The sequence below is a fragment of the Trametes versicolor genome (genome assembly GCF_000271585.1).
Source record: "Trametes versicolor FP-101664 SS1 unplaced genomic scaffold TRAVEscaffold_12, whole genome shotgun sequence".
In the NCBI taxonomy this organism is placed as follows: Eukaryota; Fungi; Basidiomycota; class Agaricomycetes; order Polyporales; family Polyporaceae; genus Trametes; species Trametes versicolor.
Genome location: NW_007360332.1, coordinates 1,506,103 through 1,529,364, shown reverse-complemented (window position 1 = coordinate 1,529,364; position 23,262 = coordinate 1,506,103). Strand labels below are relative to the sequence as shown.

Sequence of the window (23,262 nt, the reverse complement as noted above, 5' to 3'; positions counted from 1 at the left end):
TCAGCATACATGTCGTCCAAGTCGTCCGGGGTGCGCCGGGACATGTCCTTAAGCAGACGTGAGTACTATATGCTATGTAGCAGCATGAAGACGTACCGGCGCCGCCTGCGAGTCGGCGAGCATCGGGGCCGGGGACAGAGACATCCGAGGACGACTGACTGGTTCTTCTGGGATGGGAGATGGTGTCCGCGATCTTTTTGATCGTGGCGGCTGTGCGACATGTATTCGCGGAGGCGGTATAGTACCACGTCCTCGGCTTGTCGAAGTGTTTGGAGTCGCTCGCCCGCCGCGTGCACCTTGATCTCGTGCAGATGGCAGTACGGGTCGTCGGATACCTCGTCCGCGCTGGTTGAATGCTTGCGCGAGATCGGCGGTGGTTTTGTGCCCGCTCTTTTCGTGGCGGGTGCACCATTGACCGCCCTCTCTGTACGACTGACATGTTGTGAAAATCACCAGTTTATTCACTATGCACAAAGTAGAGTAAATCTCTATGTAAAGTGGGTGTTTGCCCCCTTTTAGCCATTTTGGCGCCGGCGCAAAATCACTACTCTCCCGGGTGTAAAAAGTCGGACTTTTGAGCTATTAAATGTTACGGTTCAACACCCTCGTCCAAGCGCCGGCACCGGTGATTGCACACCGTTTTCTAGGTGAATACCAATAGACGGTGATTCACTCTCTGTTATATAGTGCTTTTTGCTATAACACAGAGAGCACACATTCGCTTTAAATGAATGGCATCTCATTGAACTATACTAGCTATCGTACACTAATGAGGTACAACGTGCCGCAGACATAGGTAAGATAGAGACATGCGGGGGACATGGCGCGAGCGAAACCACGGTGCGGGACAGTGGAGAGCGGGCAATACACGTGTGGCACGAACACAGACGGGGCACGGGCGAGGCACAGACAGTATGTGAGATGAGCGCGGGCGAGAGGTAAGACGAGCGCGAGCCAGACACGAGCGTGCGGGTGCGGGACGCGGGATATGCGTGAGCGTACGCGGGCTACGATGTTGACGTAAATGTTTGCGGGCCTGGCGCCTACAATGCGCATGGCGTGCGCGGAGAGAGGTCGAGACGTTGCGAGGCAGATGTCGGATGTGGGCGCAGGGCATGCATGAGCGTGGAGGGGGGCGGACAAGCCATCAGGCGGAGACGCAGCGCAGGAGATGTAGAGACGCGAGCAAGACGCAGAAAGCATAGGCGCAACCAGGGCGTACGTGGAGCCGAACGACAAGACGTGATGGCGTGTGCCCGACACAAAGAAGACGCAGGCAAGATATGGACGCAGCGGAGGGAGCCCGGAGAGACAAGTTCATGGCTGGCGGGCAGAGCATATGTGAAGGAGCACAAGGCGAAGAGCGATCGCGAGATGGTGACAAGACAAGGGCAGCGATAAACTCAACTTCGCACAAGTGAGGTTACCTAGGCTACAGAGCAGCGGCAGCGCGGACATTGACGTACTTGAATAAAACCACATATGTGCTGGTAGGTAAGAAGGATGGTTCCTGACAGGGCGGCCTGATAGCGTTGGGGTGTCGACATAGACGAGGAGAGAGCGAGCTCCGGAGCGACTAGACAACAGGACTAGCTCCTCACATCGGACAAGTCGTAGTACCACAAGGGAGACATTAGGATAGTGAGGTAAAGCCCAGAGAAGACATGTTGTGACCAGGGAGAGCGCGCGAGAGGAGGCGGGATCGAGAGGGCGACATTGAGGAGCTCGAGGACGTCGAGGAGAAGAGAGACCAAAGAGAGACCGACGGTTGTCAAGCATCCACGGAGCCTCGGAACGGTCCCCCATTGTTTGCTCATATTTGGCCCCAACCGGATTTCTTTCGAGCGCTAAGTCTTGAATGGATCACGGTCATTATTACTATGATAGGTAGTGAAACTCCGAAAGCCCTTGTTCACCACCACTTTCACTACCCACTAATAAACCCATACCTTCGCTAGTGATCGGAGCTAATCACCCGACATAGTCGTAGCGCCCACCACCTTCCGGGCACACAGTGCCTTATGCAGCCGCTTGCAAGTGTGCTCGCACTTGCACAAGTGTGTCTTGCGAGGATCATTTGGGCGAGGGGGAGGGGAGGCAGAATCAGACCGGCCGCGCGTCGCCATGGTGGGGGGAGGGAAAGCATGGGGCGGGTCGACTGCACAGAGCACCAGCTTATTACCCATGCCGGAGTGAGTGTGTTGTGGTGGGACCTTCTGTCCTCCTCTCAGCCGAGCATAGCTAAAGCAGGCACAGGGATTCACAAACACGAACAGACCATAGATAGCGGGGTTGTAATTGATGGTGCAGTCGCATGTAGGCGGAGCTGTCCCAGCGTGCTCGTACATGAAGGGGAGACGCGACTCCGGACGCGTACTGCATGTGATCGCATGGTGACATCACGCGCATTACAGGCGATTTGAATCCCGAAATTGGATTCACACTCCGACTTGTTGAGCAGATGCTAACGCTTACTCTATTCCGACGCCCTCTCGCCTCAACTGCACGGCTCTTAAACCCAGTGAGAGAGTGAGAGAGAGATGTGAAGTCGCGCGCATCCCTGGGGACGTCATCGGTCATCGCCCACGACGCGAGTAGGCGCTGGTGCTTGCCTTGCATCCCATCCGCGACTACCGCGACGCCGACTGTGCCTTGCAGCTCTCCGCACTCGTCCAGCTTACCTCTCAGAGACATCTATAGCTCCCCTTTCTCTCTCATTTCAACGAATGGTGCAAGAAGCCAGAGGTCGTGCCTGGTGACAAAATGCAAGGAGCTCCCTCATAGGTCCTCCCCGCGTTCTCTGTCAATCCCTACACAAGACTCTCCTCCCATGCACCTCCCGAAGCCTCGGGGAGGACCTACTATGTCTCCGCAGGAGTGAACTACCCTCGATTGAGCAATCCGCGACTCTCGACCTCGCGACTAGACGGTCCCCGCGCGGTACGCGCACTGCGCAACTCATTGCTACTTGAAAGCCTCGTGTCGCAATACGCGGCACTACGAGATGAGACGGCACAGGGCGAACCTGAACGTCGCGTTTCCCTCGCCTCCTCCCATGTCAACTGCGCAGAGTCCGGACAACTAGCTGGTAAGTTGAGGCTTCCTCTTTGCCTCGATCGTGTGCCTCCGGCTCCTTCAGGGCCTTACGGTGCACACGCTTCCAGGCCTCGACCTCTCAATGTCTCCCACAACATCAAATCAATTAGACATGGACATGCCGTCGAGTAAAAGGGTGTTATCGTGTGCGACGGGCTGCCTGTCCTGCCTACACTGCCAGAGGGCCCGCGCGAGTCTGAAGGTGAGCACTTCCTACGTTCTCTCCCAGATCAATGTTCATTCGCTCTGGCCGTCTCTATAAATGCCTTTTGCAGCGAACACACCCGCGTGCTATGGCCACGCGGACGAAAGTCCTCGGATCCGCGCACCCGTGAAGGCAGGACTACCGCAGGCCGTAGGACGCGGTCGAACGTCCTCATAATGCGGCGCCTCATGATCGTGCGGTACGTGCGCGCTCTTCCCTTCAACCCGGCGCACGGCGGTACACTCAGACACACACAGCAGGCTCTATGTACCGCAATCACGGCAGTCGCGGCCGCGCGTCCGTATCACTCCTCTATCACACCTTCGCGGCGGCGCTCTTGTACATCGCGACACGTACCTGCAACACGCATGTGCCAGTACCTCTGAGCCTACGGGCGTGCGCCCGAGCCTCTCTGGGCGCGAAGACGCAGCCGGCGAGGCTGACGCCTTACCTGCGCACGGCCCAATACTCTCGCCGTGGGACAAGCACGCGGCGGAAGTCGAAGATGTCAAGGAGCGCTCGCGTGACGCTGCGGTTTAAAACTCGACGTATCGCAAGACCGCGAGTTACCCGCTCGCGACCAAACCAGGCCGGGAGACACATCCCCGCCAGGCGTGGCTGCTGGACTCGCGGCGCGCGTCGTCGCGCATGCCTCCGTCGGCCAATCAATAGGCATCGGGCGCGGCCGCGCGTTGTCGATTCTCAGCGAGACCTACAGGCACGTATGTCGCCGCAGAAGTACAGCACCGTGGAAGCCGTTAGCGACCGGATCGCGACACGGTGGAAGACGCAGAGTGGGCGGCGCGCACACCCCTGGAACGACTCCTCCGAGTCGGCGCTAGGTCATATGAAGACGACGCGTACGGAGATTCTGATCGCGGGCGAGATGGAGTCTCGGTGGCACGACGCGTAATTTCGTGCGCGGCGTCTTTGTTTCTCATAAGTACTCGCTAGACGGCCCTTCTTCATTTCGTGTATGTCTACTTATGCGGCGTCTCGCGGCCTCGTAGCATATATTATAACGTTCTCCTCGAGACACGTACCCGCGTTTATTACACGTACTAGTAGACTGCAGACGGCTCGCTCACAATATTGTCATCCGGGTACTAGGCACTAAAATTCCTTATTGTCTCTTGGCGATAGATTGCGTATGTGTATACTATGGTGAATTACGAGTCTCAACGTATGTACATGCAACTTCTATCCTATGTTATGTGTTCCCTGGCGGCGCCGGCCCAGTATATCAAACGATATCACTTCTGGCCTACCCAACGTCCACGTCTTGCCTCCAAAGCCCAATTCAGGCCGACGTTACGGCGCGAGCCACCTCGCATCGCCACGATCATGCTCCCCGTGGTCGAATCGTGGCTATATGAATGCCCCTGTGAGCGGGTAGGCATCCACAAACTTCCAGCGCAGACCGCGGGGCTGATACCAGCGCATGCGGGGACTGGACGTCGTATGTCCGCGCGGTCATAGCGTGGAGGACGTTCTGTGTCCGGGTCCGATGGGTGCTAGGTCTTCTGTGCGCGGATAACGACGTCCCAAGGATGTTGGCGGTGCGTAGCTGGTCGCGCAACGAGCCGGGTGTCCGCGAGATGTCTCCGCGGTGGTCAACAGTCGGCGTTCCGTACTCACAGCGATCGGCAGCGGCGTAGCATGTCGACTGGTCGTCTAGTTGTCGAAACTCCACGTCGCGCGAAGCGGTATAGGAAGTATGTATCGTACGATCGCACGATCTGCGCTGGAAAGACGGTGAGAAAAGTGTCGATGGCCGACGAGATGCTGGGAATTCGAAGGGCGGTACCAATTCTGCTTGTAGCAGCCTATCTTGGTCCGAGTATCGACGTAGCTCGGACGTGCGCGCGTTGTCGGTTTTGAGGAGCGACAGGGCACTAGCAAATCCGAGCGATGAGCACTTAACGAAAACCGGGATGTGTTGAGGATCTGGGCGAGGGTGACGAACTGGTCGTCGAGTCCCCATCCACCAAACTACCTCTTCGGGATTTGTTTCGACCGCGATGGGGCCCGTCGAGCGGCCGACGCTGTAGGGATGTGGCGGGATGGTGATGAGGTCGACGTTCACGGCGAGTTGTGAACGAGAACGTCAGGATGTCGCGACGTTGTCAGCGCAAATTACACCGGTCGACTTCCAGGACCTGGCTTGGAGGGCGCCAGAATTCTATGCGCGCGTGACGGCTGAGATACCTAAAAAGCCTTGGTGTCGTGTAAGCAGCCGCGGTGCGGGAGGAGGTCACCGCTGATATTCCTTCGCGTCGTGGTCCGCCAGGTCTCTAAGGGTCGCTGACCGCGCGCGGATGAAGTTCGCGAGCGCAACCTGGAGGTCCAAGGGAACACCCACAGCCGCATGACGCGCCGCTTGACGGTGATCGGGTGAAAGAGACGAATGTTACTCGCGCTGACTTGCCGAACACACTTGCCCTTGATACTTCAAGATGCGCCGCTGTTGCGCGCCGTTGAAGCTCGGGGCACGACGTAGAGAGCATAACCCGAACATTCGCGTGCCGGAAAGGCCGCGGGGCGTCAACGGTCGCGGGCGCCGTGCCAGAACATCGGACACTGCGCACTCTGGCGATGGTACACTGCTGCGATACGAAGGTGTGAGCATATTGATACCGAGCGGTAGTCAAAAACGACGCACCGAGGCTGCGTGCCAATGCCCGATCCAGCTCCTCCTGCCGCATGTGCGTGAAGTTGCGGGACTCTCACTGTGACTGGCGCCAAGTTCTAGAACGAAAAGCAGACGCGTACCTGCGCATAACGGATCGCGCAGGGGAGAGGGATTTCTAGCGCAGGGTTGGCCTGAACTCGCCGGAGGCGATGATGGGGGTGTCTCGTTCGTCCCGCACTCGTGGTCAGCGACACCGTGGCCAGAATAGGTCCTGTGTTGGGGTCGTCGTGGTTGAGAGATCTGAGCCCGTGTTGCCGACCTCTTGGGAGTCGTTTGGTCCAGAGAAATTGCGGTGGGCGGTTTGCACTGGATACGGGCCGCGAGCACGCCGACGAGTCGGGCAGCGAGCAACGTGATGACGGCATGGCTGTAGGGTACGAGAGGTGGTGAGTTCAGCATTGATGCTCTGACCCGTCTGACTGCACTCACTCGCTCTGAGCTCAATAGGACTCGGGAGGCAGTTACGCTCAGTGCATATTCCGAGTTGGAGGGTTGGCGGTAGCCAGCAAGCTTGTCTTGCTGTGAGGTTGCTGTTACGGCCGTCCATCGCCTAGACCAGACTTTGAGCATTGGTGAGTAGCATACGAGCACTTGTTCTCGCCAGCAGAGATATGAAGACGAGAGGGCGACGAGGAGGATGGTAGACTCGATGTGCAACGTCCGAGTGCGAGGCGTGAGTCGAGCGCGTGCTCTGACGTCAGCGCCCAGAACGCGAGTAGGATGCGTGTAGGCGCTCGTTCTTGCCTCCTCTCTCGTCTCTCCGCTCTCAGGCCCCGGTGAAAAGTCCCCCTGGCGAGGGCTGGCGAGTACCGCCAAATACTGGCAAGCCAGGAATTGCCGGCGCGCGTCGGTAGAGGGGCACTATGCCAGGAAAATTCGCCCACTTTCTGTCCGCAGTCTGGCGTGTTCCGGTTACGACTGTCGTGTCTTGACAAACACCGGGGCTCCCCAGGTAGAACCAGAACCTACCGGATGCTCGTCTTCTGCCCCTCCTTTCGCCCTGTATACGGGGCCATTTGCTCGCAACCGGTAACATCTGCTGACATCTGGGAAAACCTGTTGTATTCTGGCACGGATCCAGATACTGACAGCATTTACGCTACGGTAGGACACATCCTCGGCCCCCATGCGCGCGCGCGTCCACGCTTGCCACCCCGGCCGTCCCCTCGCCGTGTGCCCCTCCCCCGCGCGCCCTCATGAATCCGTGCGCCCTCGTGTACTCATGCCCATGCGCCCCCCGCATTCGGGGCCTTCTTGATGCTGAGCGACGCCCGAGTTTCCGATCTGCTGGGGTGACATCAAATGTAAGATACGAGTAGCATATATGCACCTTTATAGAGACGTGGTGGGTAATCTGGGGTACGAAACCTAGCACCCAAATGGAGTCAGCATCAGAGTGACATGGTATACACAGTGTCCTATGACTTACCTTCAGAGCGAGAGTGGCCGCAACGTGGGAAACTGAGATGAGACGGCGAGGTGAGGTGGGAGACGAGGGGAGATGGTGGTGGTAGAGAAGAGAGATACTTGGAGTCAATCACTGACGCGTCGCCTTAAGACTGGGGAATTTTCAATATCACACTTTTGCATATCACATACGCCCTCTGATACGAGCGTCGCAGCGAAACTGGCCAAACGCGACGTGCCAGAATGTCCTGCCAAATGCCCCGAACGCAACCCAGACGGGCGCTTACATGAAGCGGAACAGAGCTGTTTTGAAACAAAGCACGACCCAAGCCGGGCAGCGAAACATGCGAAACACGCGTTCTGGTTTGTTCGAGCGCGGTCGGACAGACGAAACATGTGGTGCACGACGAGAGAAGGTTGCGAGACGTCAATATATTGGCGCCCGTCCAGATATGCGCAGAAGGCGCCGGTTACACCTGGCAGTGACAGTACCCGCCAGTACCCGCCAGCCCTCGCCAGGGGGACTTTTCACCGGGCTCAGGCTGTCCTGCTGTCCTGGGCTCATATGTCTCCTGCCATCCATTGCTCGATCTCTTATCTACTGCGCTCTCTCAGACTCTCTGGGTACCCCGATCGCGTAGCAGCTCGACGTCTAAACCGCCCTCAATGGAATCGCAGGCAGACAGCTCGCCCCGTGGAAGGAGAAGGCCCTCGCGCGCATGCAATGTTTGGGTACTGAAAAAGCGGTGCGTACGCCCATGCCTCTCTGCTGTTGCGCAGCCTCCCGGACGAGGAGCCGATCGCATGTCGATATCGCTCTGCCGCCGCCGTATCCGTCGCCGTCCGTCTTCCCGTCCCAGCTCGGGTGCGTGGTATGGCTACAGCTTGCTACACGTCGCGAATATTCATTACTAGTCTGTTCTCGCACACTCCAGCACGCACCAGCCGTCGACTATGAGGTCGTGCGCATCTGTTAGGAGTCCTCAGCCGTCCCTCGCTCACAGTGCCCGCCCCCCTTGGGCAACGGTCGCTGCTATCACCGCATCTGCTCATCCCCGCTTTCTTTCCAACCAGATGACTGTCTCTGACACCCCTGGTCCATCTCGTCATCATACAAAGAGACCTCGGCATGGGATGCAGTCTCGCTCGCTGTCCGACATGCTCGCGACGCAAGACGCTGTTCCACGATCGTCCTCGCCCCGACTCCCGTCTACACCGCTCTGCCATCGCTCTCAGGTGCGCACATCTCACTCCTCGTCGTGTTCTCTCCTGCCTCTGCCGTAGACCGGCGCCTTGTACATACCGCTTCGATCTGCCGTCCGCCTTATCGGCGTTATCAATGCAGTTCCTCCCGTGTGTCGTCCCGTCCGTCCAACGACCACACCCGGTCCCCCGCCCGTCAACCGTCCGGTGGAACCCTGCGCCCCTTGTAGAAGCACTGCTGCCCAACATACCGCGATGCCCTTGCGCTGTCAGCGTCTCGCACCTTAGGACGCTCGCGTTGCGGTCGACGCGCGCTCCCGAGAACCACATATCGCTGCGCTTCGACTTCTCGCGCCGACAGCGTGCATGCCTCCCCCACGCCGTCGCGCCGCACGTTATCCCCTGCGTTGAGGCCGTCGCCGGTCGATCAGTTGCCCACGCTGTGTCGAGCAGCGCACACGCCTCACAGCAGGCCGTGCCGTCGTCGTGGAACGTGCCGCTGTCCTCTCCGTATGCAGTGGGTGAGGCTGTCATATAAGGTTCCATAGATGCCACGATGCGGTGCGCTGTGGCGGCTCACCCGGTGCTACAAGTACAGGGCTTGGTCTGACGGTGCTCGTGTCCGACTCCCTCCTCTCGCTTCCTCGCTGCTGCCTCTGCTCACGCTCACCGTCTTGCCCGCCCTCACGCCGGACCATGGAGAACTCGCACCTCCCGATCGAGGTCTGCGAATGTGTCATCGATGAGTGTTCCAATTTCTATTGGAGAGACCGCCGTAAGACTCTGAGAGCCTGTGCGTTGACATGCTCTGACTGGCTTCCTCGGAGCCGGTATAACCTCTACCATGAGCTAAGGGTTCAGGACAGTGAAGCAGCTGGCTCAATTGTGGACACAATCACAGCCAGACCTGAGCTTGCTGAGCATGTGAGAGTGATACGCATATCCCTTGGTGATGACTATGTACCCTTGACTGAGGTGTTGAGCCTTCCCTCACTAAAGAAGTGTCAGAGGCTTGAAATGAGCATAGGATCTCTGGAGGGTTTTCCCCCGAGATATGTGCAGAATTGCCTGGTCCCATTGCTGACCAAATTTGAGAATCTGGTTCAATTGGATTGTGCAGTCTGGTCGACTGCTTCAGCCATAGACTTTTTCCATATCATCTGGGTGATGCCCTGGCTACTACGGTGTCGCTTATATGCTACAAACAATGACACAGTAGCTGCATCATCATTGGACAACCTGAAGAAGACAGCATTGAAGATTAAGCCCAGGCTGCACCTTAACACATTGGAGCTTGAATCTAAGGTGAGCTCACAACATGAACATCCCGACTTGATTGCATCTTGTAAGCTGTAAACCACTTGTCAGATTGGCAATTGGGCACACATCCAGGGCTATCCCCCACAAGGAGCATTTGGGTCACTTGCGAATCTCACCACATTTGACTTTGAATTCACAACTGCTGCTCCAGTGTCAGGTGAGCATGACTTTGTGGTATGCCTCTCTTCTCTCACATGAGCCATCTGCTAGACAGTTTCCTTCAATTTCTGGGCGAGATGGTGTCCCTGGAAGAACTCAAGATTACAGTCTGGTTTGAAGATTATAAACCAGGAGCTGACCCTCTTGCACAGGTGTTAAGATCTATGCGGTCATCACATCTCAAGAAATGCAGCATTGAATTTTTTCCAGATAGCCAGTATGGGCGCAGACGGGGTGATTTGCTTGAAATCATCAGCGGTGAAGCAATGCAGCAGTGGTTACAACATTTGCCCTCCATTCCAGAGTTCATCATCAGAGTAAAGGAGAATGATGCAGTGTTCAACAAGGATTGGTGGACCACAGAGATCACAAAGAACCTGCCTGCCTTGAAGGACACCCTAACAGTGCATGTTCGTCTTCTTGGTATGTCAGATCCATTTTTTTCATTGAGGGCCAGTGCACTGAACATACTTCAAATGGGAAAGGATGGATGGATTTATGGATGGAAGACTTGCCAGCAGAGGCTGCCTCATCTATGTGAGTGAAAATATTGCACTGATACATTTTGTACTTCATTATTGATGTTCTGTGCAGCAATACTGAAAACAACATGCACATCAACTCTGACCTTGATGAACTCTCGGGTTTATCTGAACCATACCCTGGGATTGACAGGAGCAACCTTGAAGATAACACAGTCACTGAGGCAGTTGGTGCTTTTCAAGTAAGTTCTCAATCTCCCATACATTCATATCCAAACTCAATTGAGGATGCAGGTCATTGAATGAATACTGCCATATGCACACCACCGGTCACCTCTTCCCATAGATACAGATTCTGATATGATCTCCGTACCTTTTTCCCTCTTCCTCTTCTTTTCCCCATTCTCTGCATCCTCTCCACCCTCTACCCCATCCAACGGCCCCCTGGCAGACCGGCAACGGCGCAAAGACGGTAGGGCACCGATGGGCAGCAGCGCGACCTCCCGCTGTCGAGCGGGGGCGACGTGCGGAAGCAAATAGGAGGCGTGCTGCACCCGCCTGTCCGTGCCCGAGTCATTCCTTTGTGCCTGCGCTGGCGAGCGGCCGGTCCGCGGGTGGGGCTTCTTGGTTCCTGTGATGGTCTCTGGATTTGTTATGTACAAGTGAGCGTGTGCGATGTATGCGATGTCTGCGACAATTAGATGTGTATTTATCGAACTTGCAGGATACAGGATGCGTGACTCTGTGTTACAGGGCCAGGATGGCGCAGACATGGAAGAGCGACGGCAAGCGCTGGCCCGCGCCGGTGCAAGCAACCTGCACCGCCGGTGTTCCAGTCAGGGGAACTCAGACGTACCGTGTACCCGCATCGCCCATCGAGACCTTCATATACAACGCGGCATGACGAACTACCTGGTGTTGGTTGTGCGAAGATACCGAGGTCGCAGCATGATCCCGCAAGTCTCCAAGAGCTCGACGGTCGTGTCCAGGTAGAGTCTGCGAGCGCGATGTAGAGGGAGCGGCCAGAGCTTTATGATGCGCGGGTTGATGCTGATCCGGTAAGGGTGTCGCGTCTTCATGTCGCTCGCAAGTCTACGCCGAACAGACTTGTCCGTCGGGCCTCCGATAGCGCGAAGATGCTGTGCGGTTATGCTCGGGGGTAAGGTCCAGCTCGGAGCTAGAGAGCGCGTGGTGTGTTCGCCTTCGAGGGTGCTGCTACCGACGCCGAACATCGACAGCACGAGATTAACGTGGACGGCGGTAAAGTCGCGGTGCGAGCGCTGATTGCGCGTCGAGGCCGTGAGCACAATCTCGCGGTAACAGAAAGGACGACTCAACGAGCGAGCGTGCCATGCGTGCATTCCCGCCAATCCTGTGCCTCCAACGTCGATGTACGACTCTTGCGTCGACGGCGCGATGTGCGTGCAGTCACGAGTAGTGACTACTGCACCCTCAGCGGTGAGCGGTGAACGGCATTACTGGTGCCCACCCATGGAGCCAAGGACTGGCGTGCTATGCGGCGCAGACTTCTGCACATAGCGGGCCGACCGGGGCCAGGCATCTCGAGTAGATATGGGTGTAAAACTCACCAGTGAGAAAGGGCGCAGAGTGCTTCGTGTAGGTGAGGTTGATGCACTCGCAACCGAGGCAAACCGCTTCATTTCCGCAGTGGAGGTTGAGAGAAGCTCAATAATGTACTTTCTACCGAGCCATGCTCTTGAGAGCGGTCGGGAGATCCGCCTGGGGGATGGCGGAATATCTAGAAGCGGCGGCAGCGGGCGACGTACTGGCAATTTGGCTTGCTGAGGGCTACCCACGTTCACAAGCGACAAAGGTCTGCATATGCCTCCTTCCTGCATTTGAGGCCTAGCGTACGACTTGCGAGCATACCGAGGGGCGAGCGCCGCGCAGGTTTGGAACTTGAAGGTGAGCGGCATGCACCAAGTCGATCACGGCCAGTAAGGAGGTTTGCCGCCGATGGCCATCGTTCAGATCAGACCGTGAACGTGTGAGCCCTTGAGCAGCGTACGACCTCGAGATTGCGCCGCCAGCGAAAGCCAGAGAGCAGCGAGGTCAGACTCGATGAGAGAGAGAGTGAGTGAGAGGTGTGAAGCCGCCCGCCACATGCCTGGGATCATCTGACGTCATCCCCTGGACGCGTGTAGGCGCTCGTACCTGCCTTGCATCCCATCCCGGTCCACGACTGCTGCGACTCTGCCTCGCTGTCTACTCTATAACCATTCGTCGCGCCTGCTTCCTAGAGAACGCTGGTCCCCCTGCTCGCGCTGGTTGGCGTTGCAGCGAGTGGAACAAGATAGTACTGCAGGTCGCGCTTGCTGAGACAATCCACGCGGCCCCCTTAACCCTCGCAGACCCTCTCCGTGTTAGCTCTCAATCTCTACACAAGATGCCTTCCCTACACCTCCCCAAGCCTCGACCGAGAACTGCTGTGTCTCTGCCACCCAGAATTTGGCAATCCACGGCTCTCGACTTGGCGCTAAGACGGCCCCCTCGCAGTACGCGCACTACGTCTGCATCATGCGTCGGAGCTCCGTGTCGCAGTACGTGGTACTACGTAAGACGGCGTAGGACGAAGGTGGTGCCGCCCCCTCATCAGCCTGCAGATTATTCGGAATCCATCCGTTTGGTTTGTAAGCCAACGCTCCTTCTCTGCCGCTTTGTCGTGGCTCACGCTCGTTCAAGAATCGGAAAACGCCTGAGGCTCGCGCAGCATGCGCTACCATGGTCTTCAACATTCCGATATCACCTATAAGATCGCTCGCTTAGGGGTACGTGCAAAGGGGCATGTCGTGCATGACGCGTTGTCCGTTCTGCGTACACTGTCGGAGGACCCGGAGGAATTTGCGCGAGAGCACTGCGGGACGAAGGCGTTTCTGCATATGCGAGGGCAGAGGTGAGTGTTTATTACGTTCTCGCCATGATTGATGCTCATTCACAGTATTCCCCCATCTCGGTAGGCGATTCTGTATCGTCCTCAGAATATGTCCGCGCCGCCCGTGAGCCATGTCTCCTACTAGCGACAGCCCGTGCTGCCCCATGGTGCTAGACGCATGCTAAGCCAGACACGCCCGCGCGACGTTCAAGCAAGGGAGCTGGGCCGCGCACGCCGTGAACCGCAGTCGAGGGTAATTGTATTTGGATTGCACTGTACGTTTATGTTCTCACTATTCATCAATGCATTGAATAGCTGAGCGCGCGTGCACAGTATTTACAGACGCGCCGCCGTCCCAGGGCGTTGCTTGCTTCTGCCTCCACGCCACTCAGTCGCGCAGCGCCGTCTTCGAGCGCACGGTTCGAGACAGACACCACCCACAGACACATTCACGCTAGGCAACACTCTCCTCGCCCGCTATCAGCTCTGCCCATACGCTGCCGCGGATCCATTCAACGTCACGCATATTTACCACGAAGCAGCCTTCGTTGGTCTCTTCGTGCGCCAGTACCGTTTTCCGGAGCCCCTCAGACACGCTTCCCGCGAGCTTCTCGTGAGCACCGAGTCTGTGCCGCACTGCCCATGAACTCCAAGATCGCGCAGGATGAGCTCTCGCCACACTACGACGCACATGCCAGCAGAGCCAGTGCGAGCAGGCCCTTGCTCCGCAGTTCACGAAGGCAGGGTGTCCGCGCTCCGGCGCGATCGCGTACTCCGGTTTCATGACGACCCTCGTCACGCCCATCCTTTTAGTACATAGGACACCTCCAGCGCGGCGGCACATCGTATGCACTCTAGACTACGGCGTCCGGAGAATGTTAGGTGGTGGAATGCGTCCGCTCCAATTTGCGCATGCGGATGTGGGATCTCATACCGCCGTTGTCGCTCTCGCTCGCTGTGCGTGACAGAAGACGGCGGCTCGGGAAGGGAGAGCTCGTACTCGGCTCTGTGCCTGACGTGCGTGTCCCGCAGCGGCGCTGCCGTTTGCGCCCCAACGGGCCTCTCCTTGACGATTTCCGCAACCGGTGAGCTCCATTTTTTACTGCGTCGTCCATAGCGAAATTATAACACATGTCCTGTAGTGTTGTACGTGTAGATTCGTGAAACGCTGGAATGTCCGGATATCCGCGTCACCCAGATCGCCGCCGTCACCTGTACACCCGCCGCAGCGTGGGCCACTTGTGGCGTTCTCTCTTGCCTTGTGTTGCTCATCGCAGATGCACAGCACGACCGCTACCCGAGGACGACCCGAGAGAGGATGACCCGAGAACAGCGGGCGACGAACACACGAAAACGTAGATCCCCTGGACCGCACGTGCGCCGCGAGCCGGTCAAAAACCTGCCAAATACTCCTCCGGGACCGCGAGATTAGGATCGATGCTGTCGTCGGGGTGCACACGAGCGAGGAGAGTGGTCGGCCGTCGAGCGGGACTTGTTCTCGTGCATGGAGCTTCAGGAACAGCGCCGAAACTGGCACGGATGCTTGATTGTGGACAATTATGTGGGCCCACTTCTGGGAGGACTAGTCGCGATCGCGGATTGTGCCTTCGATACAAAGCTGCCACCGGTCGACGACTCGGAGGTGGAGCGAGGGCGGCCACATTGCTCACCGCCGTGCATCGATGCCCAGAGTATAGCCGTCATGACAAGGTTCCATCCACCACCGCCGGTCGCGTTTTCTCGTGCTTCAGCGAACGGACCAAACTCCCTGTGTGTCATCTCTTCCAATGTGGCTCTCTCGTAGTACTGACGTCTCGACAGCGGTCATTCTGCGCCTGACATGCCGAAGCATCCGGGCGATTCAGCCCTAGCGAACCATCCCATAGAACTTGGGCCCCTTGAAGACTTGCCGAGGAGACGTTTGTGGCCTGCAGGAGCATTTGCACTTCGACGCCGGCTTTGTCGAAGTTGTCGCCGTCCCCGCCAAACATCCTTATACAACACGGCGCTGCTGCTCCACGGACCGTTGTACGTGGTAGTACCTGCGAGTCCGCGCCTTAACCACCCGACGGCGCTCGCGTCCCAGCATCCGACACATCTGGAATATCGCCCACATGCATGCGCCTCCCAGCTCGCGGTGATGCGTCCGAGCTTCTCCTCGGCGCAAATGCGCGGCTGGAGAAGCCAACGCCCTACTTGCGGACGCCCAGTACCCCAGTACCCTCGCGGCGGCAACAGTGCGCGACAGAAGTCGTGGTCGAGGAGCGCTTGCGCAGCGTCGTGTCTCAGAACTCGATGTATCACAAGCTGGCGAGTTCCCGATCGCGACCACGCCAGCCCAGATCCCGGCAACAGACATCCCTGCGAGATGGGGTTACACGCTGCAGCTGGACGCCACCGCGAGGCGGGTCGCCGTCGGGCACGCCTTCGTCGGTCGATCACTAAGCGGCGAGCAGTGGGCGCCTGCGCGCTCTCGAGCTTCACGAGGGATACATACATGCGCCTCGCCGGAGCGGTTCATTGCGTGGCCTGTTTGCGAGCGGACTGGGTCCGAACGACTGTGACTCGATGGAGATGACGCACAGGCATGGGGTACCAATCGCGGGCGGGATGGAGTCGCCGCACGCCAACTACAGGACTAGGATTGGTAAAGATTTGGTAAGTCCCTTGCGTCCGAGCTTCCTACGGACATATGCGCTGACCACGGATGGCCACGCAGGAACCATACCGCCCTCGATCGAGCTATGCGTATTCTTCTAGAGCGAGTACCGCGGGAGCTGCACGGCCACGCAAGTTCTCGGACCTCGTACATGTCAAGATCGACGACGACGCGCCCGCACAGGGTAAGGTTGTGTATCCTTTCACCACTAGCTAGTCTCATTTCCATTCATGTTCACTAGTGAAAGGTATCTATGACACGTAGCATTATCCGGATAACCTCATCGCCGTAACATATACACGTAGACCGCGCCCGCCCACGATGTGGTTCCCAAACTACATGTATATATGCGACACATAGACAACCCCACTCGTGACATGGTATGCCTATCTTCGATAAATCATCTGGGCCGCCCATGTGCATATTATTGTGAGCTACAAGCCCAGCGTAAGTACATGCAATCTTCGTATATACCCCATGCTATGCGTTCCTGGAATGCTGCCCGACGACCGTTGGCAAAGCCTATCAAGCGGCGATGTTCCTTCTCCCCTGCGGTCTGCGCAACACGCACCTCTCGCCTCCGAAATCGACGAAACACAGCGGTACGAGAACCGTCGCACCGTTGCGACCATGCCCCTCGCGGGAGGATCTTGTATACGCAAACGCCGTTTCAAGCCTGTAAATGTCCGCAAATGCATAGGCGCGGAACGTGGGGATGTATCTTTCCATTTCTGAATGGGCGCGCGGACGTTGAACCCTCGGAGCCAGGGTCGCATGCCCATTGCTAGGAGAACGTTTAGTGCCCGCTAGCTGCTTGGGACTTCCGCACGCTGATGGCAACGGTGCAGACGAGCGCGCAAGGAGCCGGGGCAACCGCGAGATGTTGCCGCGGGTGCTACCGGTGCCTTTGGCGGGGTGGGTCAGACTCAGTGCGATTAGTGACGGAGTGGCGCGCCGAGTCGTCAGCAGCCGTCAAGGCTCCGAGTTGCGTGAAGTCGTATGAGAGGCCGCTTGTTGCTTGTCGCGTAATCGCAAGATGTTCGCTAGAGGGACGGTGAGAGGAGTGTCGATGGGGGATGGGCCGTATGCTGCGGCTGGCAAGGGCGCTTTCGGTGCAGCGCTTCGTATCCGCAGCAATCGGTTACGGGGCGGGGTACCGCAACATGCGCCAGCCTCCGCTGTCGTCCGCGCAAGGAGCCTCGAGCAGCGCGGGGCAATGGTTTGCTCAAGGGAGTAGGGCGCGAGGAATCGCCGCGCAGCTGTGTTTGAGCGGCGGGAGGACGCGCATGTATGTAAGTCGCGATCGAGAACCGCGCCTGGTGCGGACGCGAACGCGTCGCCCACTAGGTATTTGTACGCGCGATATGAAACGAAGCGCTGCCCGTGGCCGGTGCGGGGTAACGGGGTCGCTTCGCGTCATGGCCCGCCACGTCTCCAGGAACTTGAAGATCGCGCTCGAATGAACCCGCAGGTGCGTCGTAGATACCTGAGCAGCCGGGGCTGCAGGACGTGCACGTTGGTGCTTGAGGAGACGAAGGAGCCGCGTCGTTACGTATATGTTGTTAGCAGGTCTTCGTCGAGCAGAGTCGTCTCCCTGTGCGTGTGCGCCCGAAAACAGACCGCAGCGCGCCAATAAGAATCGAGGCCGCGGCGAGGGGAGCGCGGCTGGAGCAGTTGCGTGAGGTGCCGCAGCGGCCGAGCATCGATGACGTGAGGTATGCGTCGTACTGGAAGGTTATAGTAAGGCGCTGACGGTGGTATACTGCTCCGATACCAAGGTGTCAGCCATTTAATCACGGAGCTATATGCAGAAACAGCTCACCGGGGCAGCGTGTCGATTAGCACACCCTGTCTCATCGACGCGAGGTGCGTGCGTTTGGAGGGCTCTAACACGCTGAGCCCTGTACAACATACTCACCGTGACTAACGCCAGCTTCAGGGTCAAAGAGCTGGCGCACATTGGTAGACCCCTGCGCGTGGTGAGCCGCGCGAGAGGAGGGATCTTGCGCGGAGGGTCGGCCTGAGACGCGCCGAGGGCGATGATAGAACCGATGTCTTGCTCTTCGCGCAGCTGTGGTGAGCAACGCGGCGACTAGTCCTAGTCCTGGACTCGTGCTGTCGTGCTTGGTATAGTCCATTTCGTCGGCCGCTTACGAGTGACCTAGGTGGGCTGCAAGAACCGCGTCTTCCGGAAGGTACGATGGACATCGGAGCAGTGATAGACGCGGATGGGCAGACAGTGCACGACGTGATGCCAGTATAGCTGGGACATACGAGAGACTCTCGCTTCAGCACGACCTTATCTGCCTTCTTCTACCACTCACCGTGACTGGAGCGCGGCCGTTGAGCGCTGAGTAGCTCCGTGTACATCTCGAACTTGAGGCTCAGCGGTATCGTAAACGTCTTCTTGCCAGGTCGTTGTTGAAGTCCATAGTGCAGAGCAGACGTCGAGCAGCATGTGACCCATGGATTGTGCCAATGGAGTAAGCGAGAGGGCGGCGCGGACGGACTTGAGGTGCAGCCGTCCAAGTGAGAGAGAGTGCGAGAGGCGTGAAGTCGCGCGCATGCCCGGGGATCGTTTGACGTTCATCGCATGGACGCGTGTAGGCGCTCGTGCTTGCCTTGCATCCCGCCCGCGACTACCGCGACGCCGACTCTGCCTTGCTGCTCACCGTACTACTCGTCCAGCCTACCTCTCAGACACATCCAGCTTATTGTAGCGAATGGTTTCGGGGGCCAGAGATCGCCTGGTGACACACTGGATGGAGCTCTCTCCTAGGTCCTCTCTGGATCCCCGTCCTGTCTATTCCTGCGCAAGACTCTCCTCCCATGCACGTCCCGAGGGCCTAAAGCCCCCCGCGATAGCTGCTGTGTCTCCGCCGGGACTAGCTACTCTGGATTCAGCAAGCCGCGGCTCTCGACTTCGCGGCCTGACAGCCCCCGCGCGGTACGCGCACTGCGTGAGTTATTCCGCACCAAAGGTACCTGAAAGCCCCGTGTCGCGAAGACGGCGCCAGACGAACCTGAAGGTCATGTAGCTCCCCGCCTCCATCCATGTCAACTGTGCAGACCCCGCACAACTAGCTGGTACGTTAGGGCTAGCCCCTTACCTTGATCTTGTGCCTCACGATCTTTCAGGACCTTCCGGCGATCACGTCGTATACACTGACGTCGTTGCACACGCTTCTGGAGTCGAGACGTCTCAATCTCACTGATAATGTCGCTTAGATACGAACATTCCGTCAAGTAAAGTAGCGCTAGGGTGTACGACGGGTCGCCTGTCCTGCCTACACTGTCGGAGGGTCCGTGCGAGCCCAAGGGTGAGTTCTTCCGACGTTCTCTCGCAGGTCAATCTTCATTCGCTCCGGCCGTTTCGGCACATGCCTTCTACAGCGAACACGCTCGCGCGCTACGACCATGCAGACAGCAGTTCTCGGAGCTACACACCCGCGAAGGTCGAAAGTCCTCATCATGCGGCCCCTCATGATCCGTACTGGAGGTGCGTGCCCTTACCACAGCGCACGACGGTGTGCTTAGAGACACCCCGCAGTTTCTCTATATCGCGATCACAGCAGTCGCGGCCGCGCGGCCGTATCACCCTGCCGCCACGCCTTCGCGGCTGCGATGTTATACATCGTGTCATGTACCTGCCACACGCATGTACCTCTTGGCCCACAGTTGTTCGCCCAAGCCTCTCCTGGTTGCGAAGACGCAGCTGGCGATGCTGACGCCATACCTGCACATGGCCCGATATCCTCGCCCTGCGGACGTTAAGGAGACCAAGCAGCACGCACGCGACGCCGTGTTCCAGAGCTCGACGTATCGCAAGACCTCGAGGTGTCCGCTCGCGACCAAACCAGGCCAGGAGACACATCCCCGCCAGACGTAGCTGCTAGACTCACGCCGTCGCGCATGCCTCCGTCGGCTGAGCGTTAGGCAGCGTGCACGGCCGCGCACTCTCGACTCTCTCAGCGAGACTTACAGGCACGCGCGTCGCCGCAGAAGTCTAGCACCTTGGAGGCCGTTGGCGAGCGGATCGGGACCACAGTGGAGGACAGCAGAGCGCGCGGCGCGCACTCCTCTAGAACGACTCCTCCGAGTCGGCGCTGGGTCATATGAAGACGACGTACGGGAACGCCGATCGCGGGCGAGATGGTCTCGCCGCACGCCGGGGGCGCGCAGCAGGGTACTTCGTCTTTAATGGGAGTCTAGGATCAGGACTGGCATTCAGCGTATTTGGTCGGTCCTTCACACTCGAGCTTCTTGTGAACGCGTGCGCTGACCACGATTGGACGCGTAGGAAACATACCGCCCCCGAGCGAGCTGTACGCACTCTACTAGGGCGAGTCAGAGTGTTACGGCAGCGTCATGGCCACGATAGTTCTCGGACCTCTGACGCGTCAAGATCGTCGAGTGTCGGACGACGACGCGCAATCTCGCGCGCGGTGACTTTGTATCTCCTCAGTACTAGCTACACGGCCCCTCTTGATCCCATGTACGTTCGCCCGCGCGGGGTCTCCCGGCCTCGTACCATAGTGTTCTCCGCGGGACACGTACCCGTGTAACTTACACGTAGACTGCGGGCGCTCGCTCACAGTGCAGGGATCCTCATACTACGCATCTTGATTCACCTTCATCCTCACTAAGCACTCGTTCGCGTCGCCCGGGTGTACCTGTCTTTTGGCGATAGATTGCGTATGTGTATACTATGGTTAATTACGAGACTCAACATATGTACAAGTAATTTCCATCGTGAATATCGAATGGCATCTGTTCTGGCCTGCGCACGGTGCACATATCGCCTCCAAGGTTGAATCGAGGCCGCCATTAGCTCCCGGTGACCCGACCAAGCAGGGCGTGAGGGCGCGAGCCCCATCACATCGTCGCGACTGTGCCCCCGGTGGTCGAATCATGGTCACAAGAATGCCCTTGCGAGAGTGTAAGCGTTCGCAAACACCTCAGCGCAGAACGCAGGCAGATGCCGGCGCGCCCTGAAGCGGCGTGCGGGGCTGGACGTCGGGGTTGCAGACCCGCGCGGTCATGGCGCGAAGGATGCTCTATGCCCGAGTCCAATGAGTGCTGAGTCTTCCGTACGTACATGACGACGTCCCGAGAGCACCAGTGTGTATACGAGCGCGCGAGGGGCCGGGGCGTGTACGAGACGTCGGACTTGTCAAGGAGACTTTTGGCGTAGTTGTCCGTACTTGGTAGCCCGCCGACCGCTCGTCCAGCTATCAAGGCTCCGAGTCATCTGAGGCCGCATGGGGAGTGGCTATTGCGTAACCGCGCGATCTGAGCTGAAGAGACGGCGAGAGGGGCGTAAATGGTAGTTGATGACCGGGAGCAGGCAATAGCGGTACCGATACCGCGTGCGGCAGCATATTATGGCCTGAATTTTGACGTAGCTTGGAGGTGCGCGGCTAGTCGGGTTTAAAGATCGTGAACGTTCCGGTGATTGCGAGCGACGGTCCGGTAACGAATGAACGGGGTGTGTTTGTGACTCAAACGGGGGACGAGACGGTCGTCGAGTTTTCTGTCTCAACCAAGCCGCCTCTTCGGGGTTTGTTTCGACCGCGATGCGCCCGGTCGAGCGGCCGGTGATGGGGCAGTATGATGACGTTCGTGACGACATTCATGGCGGCCGAGAACTGCAGGATTGCGCGACGTTGTCGACGCTGACTTGACAGGCGAGTTCCTGGATCTGGATTAAAGGCGTCAGGATGCTACTGCTACGCGTGCTCGAGCGATGAGACATCCAAGACGTACGTCAGCACTTCGAAATTTGGCGAGTGCTCTACGTTGGTGTCTGGGAAATATTCGATGCGCGGCTCGCGGAGAGTCGCCCGTCCAGTGCGGGCGGTGTGGACGGCTGACCTGTAAATGTACGCAGAACAGGCGTATCTGCTGCCCGTGACATCCATGCGCGAGCTGTTGATGGCATAAGGAGTCTTACTTCAGCGGTGGGAACAGCCTCTGACATGCCTTCGCATCGTGGTCCACCTGGTCTCCAAGGGTTCGACGAGTGCGCGCGGATGAAGCTCGCGGGCGCGGAGGGAACGGGGCAGAGCCGCACGACGCACCGCCTGACGGTGCTCGACTGAGGGAGCCGTACATGCTCGCAGGCCTTCGCCGGACGCATTTGCCCTCCGTACTTCGTGACGCATTCCGGTTGCGCACGGTTGAAGCTAGACGGCGCGACGTAGAGAAAACGGCCAAGTACTCTTCTGAGAGCGTGCCGCAACTGCCGCGGAGCGTCGACGCGCGCCGTGCCAGAACATCGCGCGTTGCGGACGCTGGCGGTCGTACACTGCTGCGATTGGATCGTGTTAACTCTTCGATACCGAGAAATAGGCAGAAGCGACTCACCGGGGCAGTGTACCAGATTCCGATCCAGCTCCTCCTGCCGCATCGACGCGTGGTGCGTGAAGCTGCCGAATTTACGTGCTGGGCCTTATGCGACATGTTCTCCGTGACTGGCGCTGGATTCTTGGACAAAGAACCGACACGCATTGGCGCACAATGGGCCGCGTGGGGAGAGGGATTGCGCAAGGTTGGCCTGCAACTCACCAAGGGCGATGATAGCCGTCTGGTTCGACGCGCAGCCGTAGTCAGCGACGTCACGACCAGGGCATGTCCTATGTTGGTGTCGTCATGCTTGAGATATCTGAGCGCATTTTCCCGACATCTTGGGAGTCGTGTGGTTCAGAGAGGTTGCGATGAACGGTGTGCAACGGATACGAGCGGCGACACACGGAGACGGGCTGGATGGCGAGCAACGTACTGACGTCATGGCTGAGGGATACGAGAGATGGTCAGTTTAGTGCTATTCCTCTCCGCATTCCAGCTGTACTCACCCGCTCAAGATGGGACTCGTAAGGCTGTTGAGCTCAATACACATCTCGAGCTGGAGGCTGAGCGGCGTCCAGCAAGCTTGTCTTGCTGTGAGGTCGCTGTTGCCGTCCATCGCTCAGACGAGACATTGAGCGCTGTTGAGAGGCATACGAGCTGTTCATTGCGCCGGGAGAGGTACCAAAGCGAGAGGGCGAGGAGGATGGCAGACTCGACGTGCAGCGTCCGAGTGAGAGCGGGAGTCGAGCGCGTGCCCTGACGTCATCGCCCAGAACGCGGGAAGGATGCGTGTAGGCG

At 58.2% G+C, this 23,262-nt stretch overlaps 4 protein-coding genes across 4 annotated transcripts; 3 read left to right on the top strand and 1 right to left on the bottom strand.

Annotated features, from left to right (window-relative positions):
* Positions 1 to 3,477: 3,477 nt before the first annotated feature.
* On the top strand, positions 3,478 to 3,841 carry TRAVEDRAFT_40197 (uncharacterized protein; the record flags this gene model as incomplete). Its single annotated transcript, XM_008045234.1, has 2 exons — positions 3,478 to 3,500; positions 3,559 to 3,841. The coding sequence occupies 2 exons, from the start codon at positions 3,478 to 3,480 to the stop codon at positions 3,839 to 3,841; spliced, it is 306 nt and encodes a 101-aa protein (XP_008043425.1).
* A 7,631-nt stretch (positions 3,842 to 11,472) lies between these two features.
* TRAVEDRAFT_52736 (uncharacterized protein) lies at positions 11,473 to 11,925 on the bottom strand (the record flags this gene model as incomplete). Its single annotated transcript, XM_008045339.1, has 1 exon — positions 11,473 to 11,925. One exon carries the CDS (start codon positions 11,923 to 11,925, stop codon positions 11,473 to 11,475), a length of 453 nt encoding a protein of 150 aa, XP_008043530.1.
* A 4,100-nt stretch (positions 11,926 to 16,025) lies between these two features.
* On the top strand, positions 16,026 to 16,380 carry TRAVEDRAFT_52735 (uncharacterized protein; the record flags this gene model as incomplete). Its single annotated transcript, XM_008045338.1, has 3 exons — positions 16,026 to 16,115; positions 16,177 to 16,300; positions 16,358 to 16,380. 3 exons carry the CDS (start codon positions 16,026 to 16,028, stop codon positions 16,378 to 16,380), a joined length of 237 nt encoding a protein of 78 aa, XP_008043529.1.
* A 2,799-nt stretch (positions 16,381 to 19,179) lies between these two features.
* TRAVEDRAFT_31678 (uncharacterized protein) lies at positions 19,180 to 20,752 on the top strand. Its single transcript, XM_008045210.1, has 6 exons — positions 19,180 to 19,203; positions 19,255 to 19,286; positions 19,345 to 19,436; positions 19,510 to 19,615; positions 19,667 to 20,355; positions 20,417 to 20,752. The coding sequence occupies exon 5, from the start codon at positions 19,775 to 19,777 to the stop codon at positions 20,003 to 20,005; it is 231 nt and encodes a 76-aa protein (XP_008043401.1). The 5' UTR covers positions 19,180 to 19,203; positions 19,255 to 19,286; positions 19,345 to 19,436; positions 19,510 to 19,615; positions 19,667 to 19,774; the 3' UTR covers positions 20,006 to 20,355; positions 20,417 to 20,752.
* Positions 20,753 to 23,262: the final 2,510 nt, after the last annotated feature.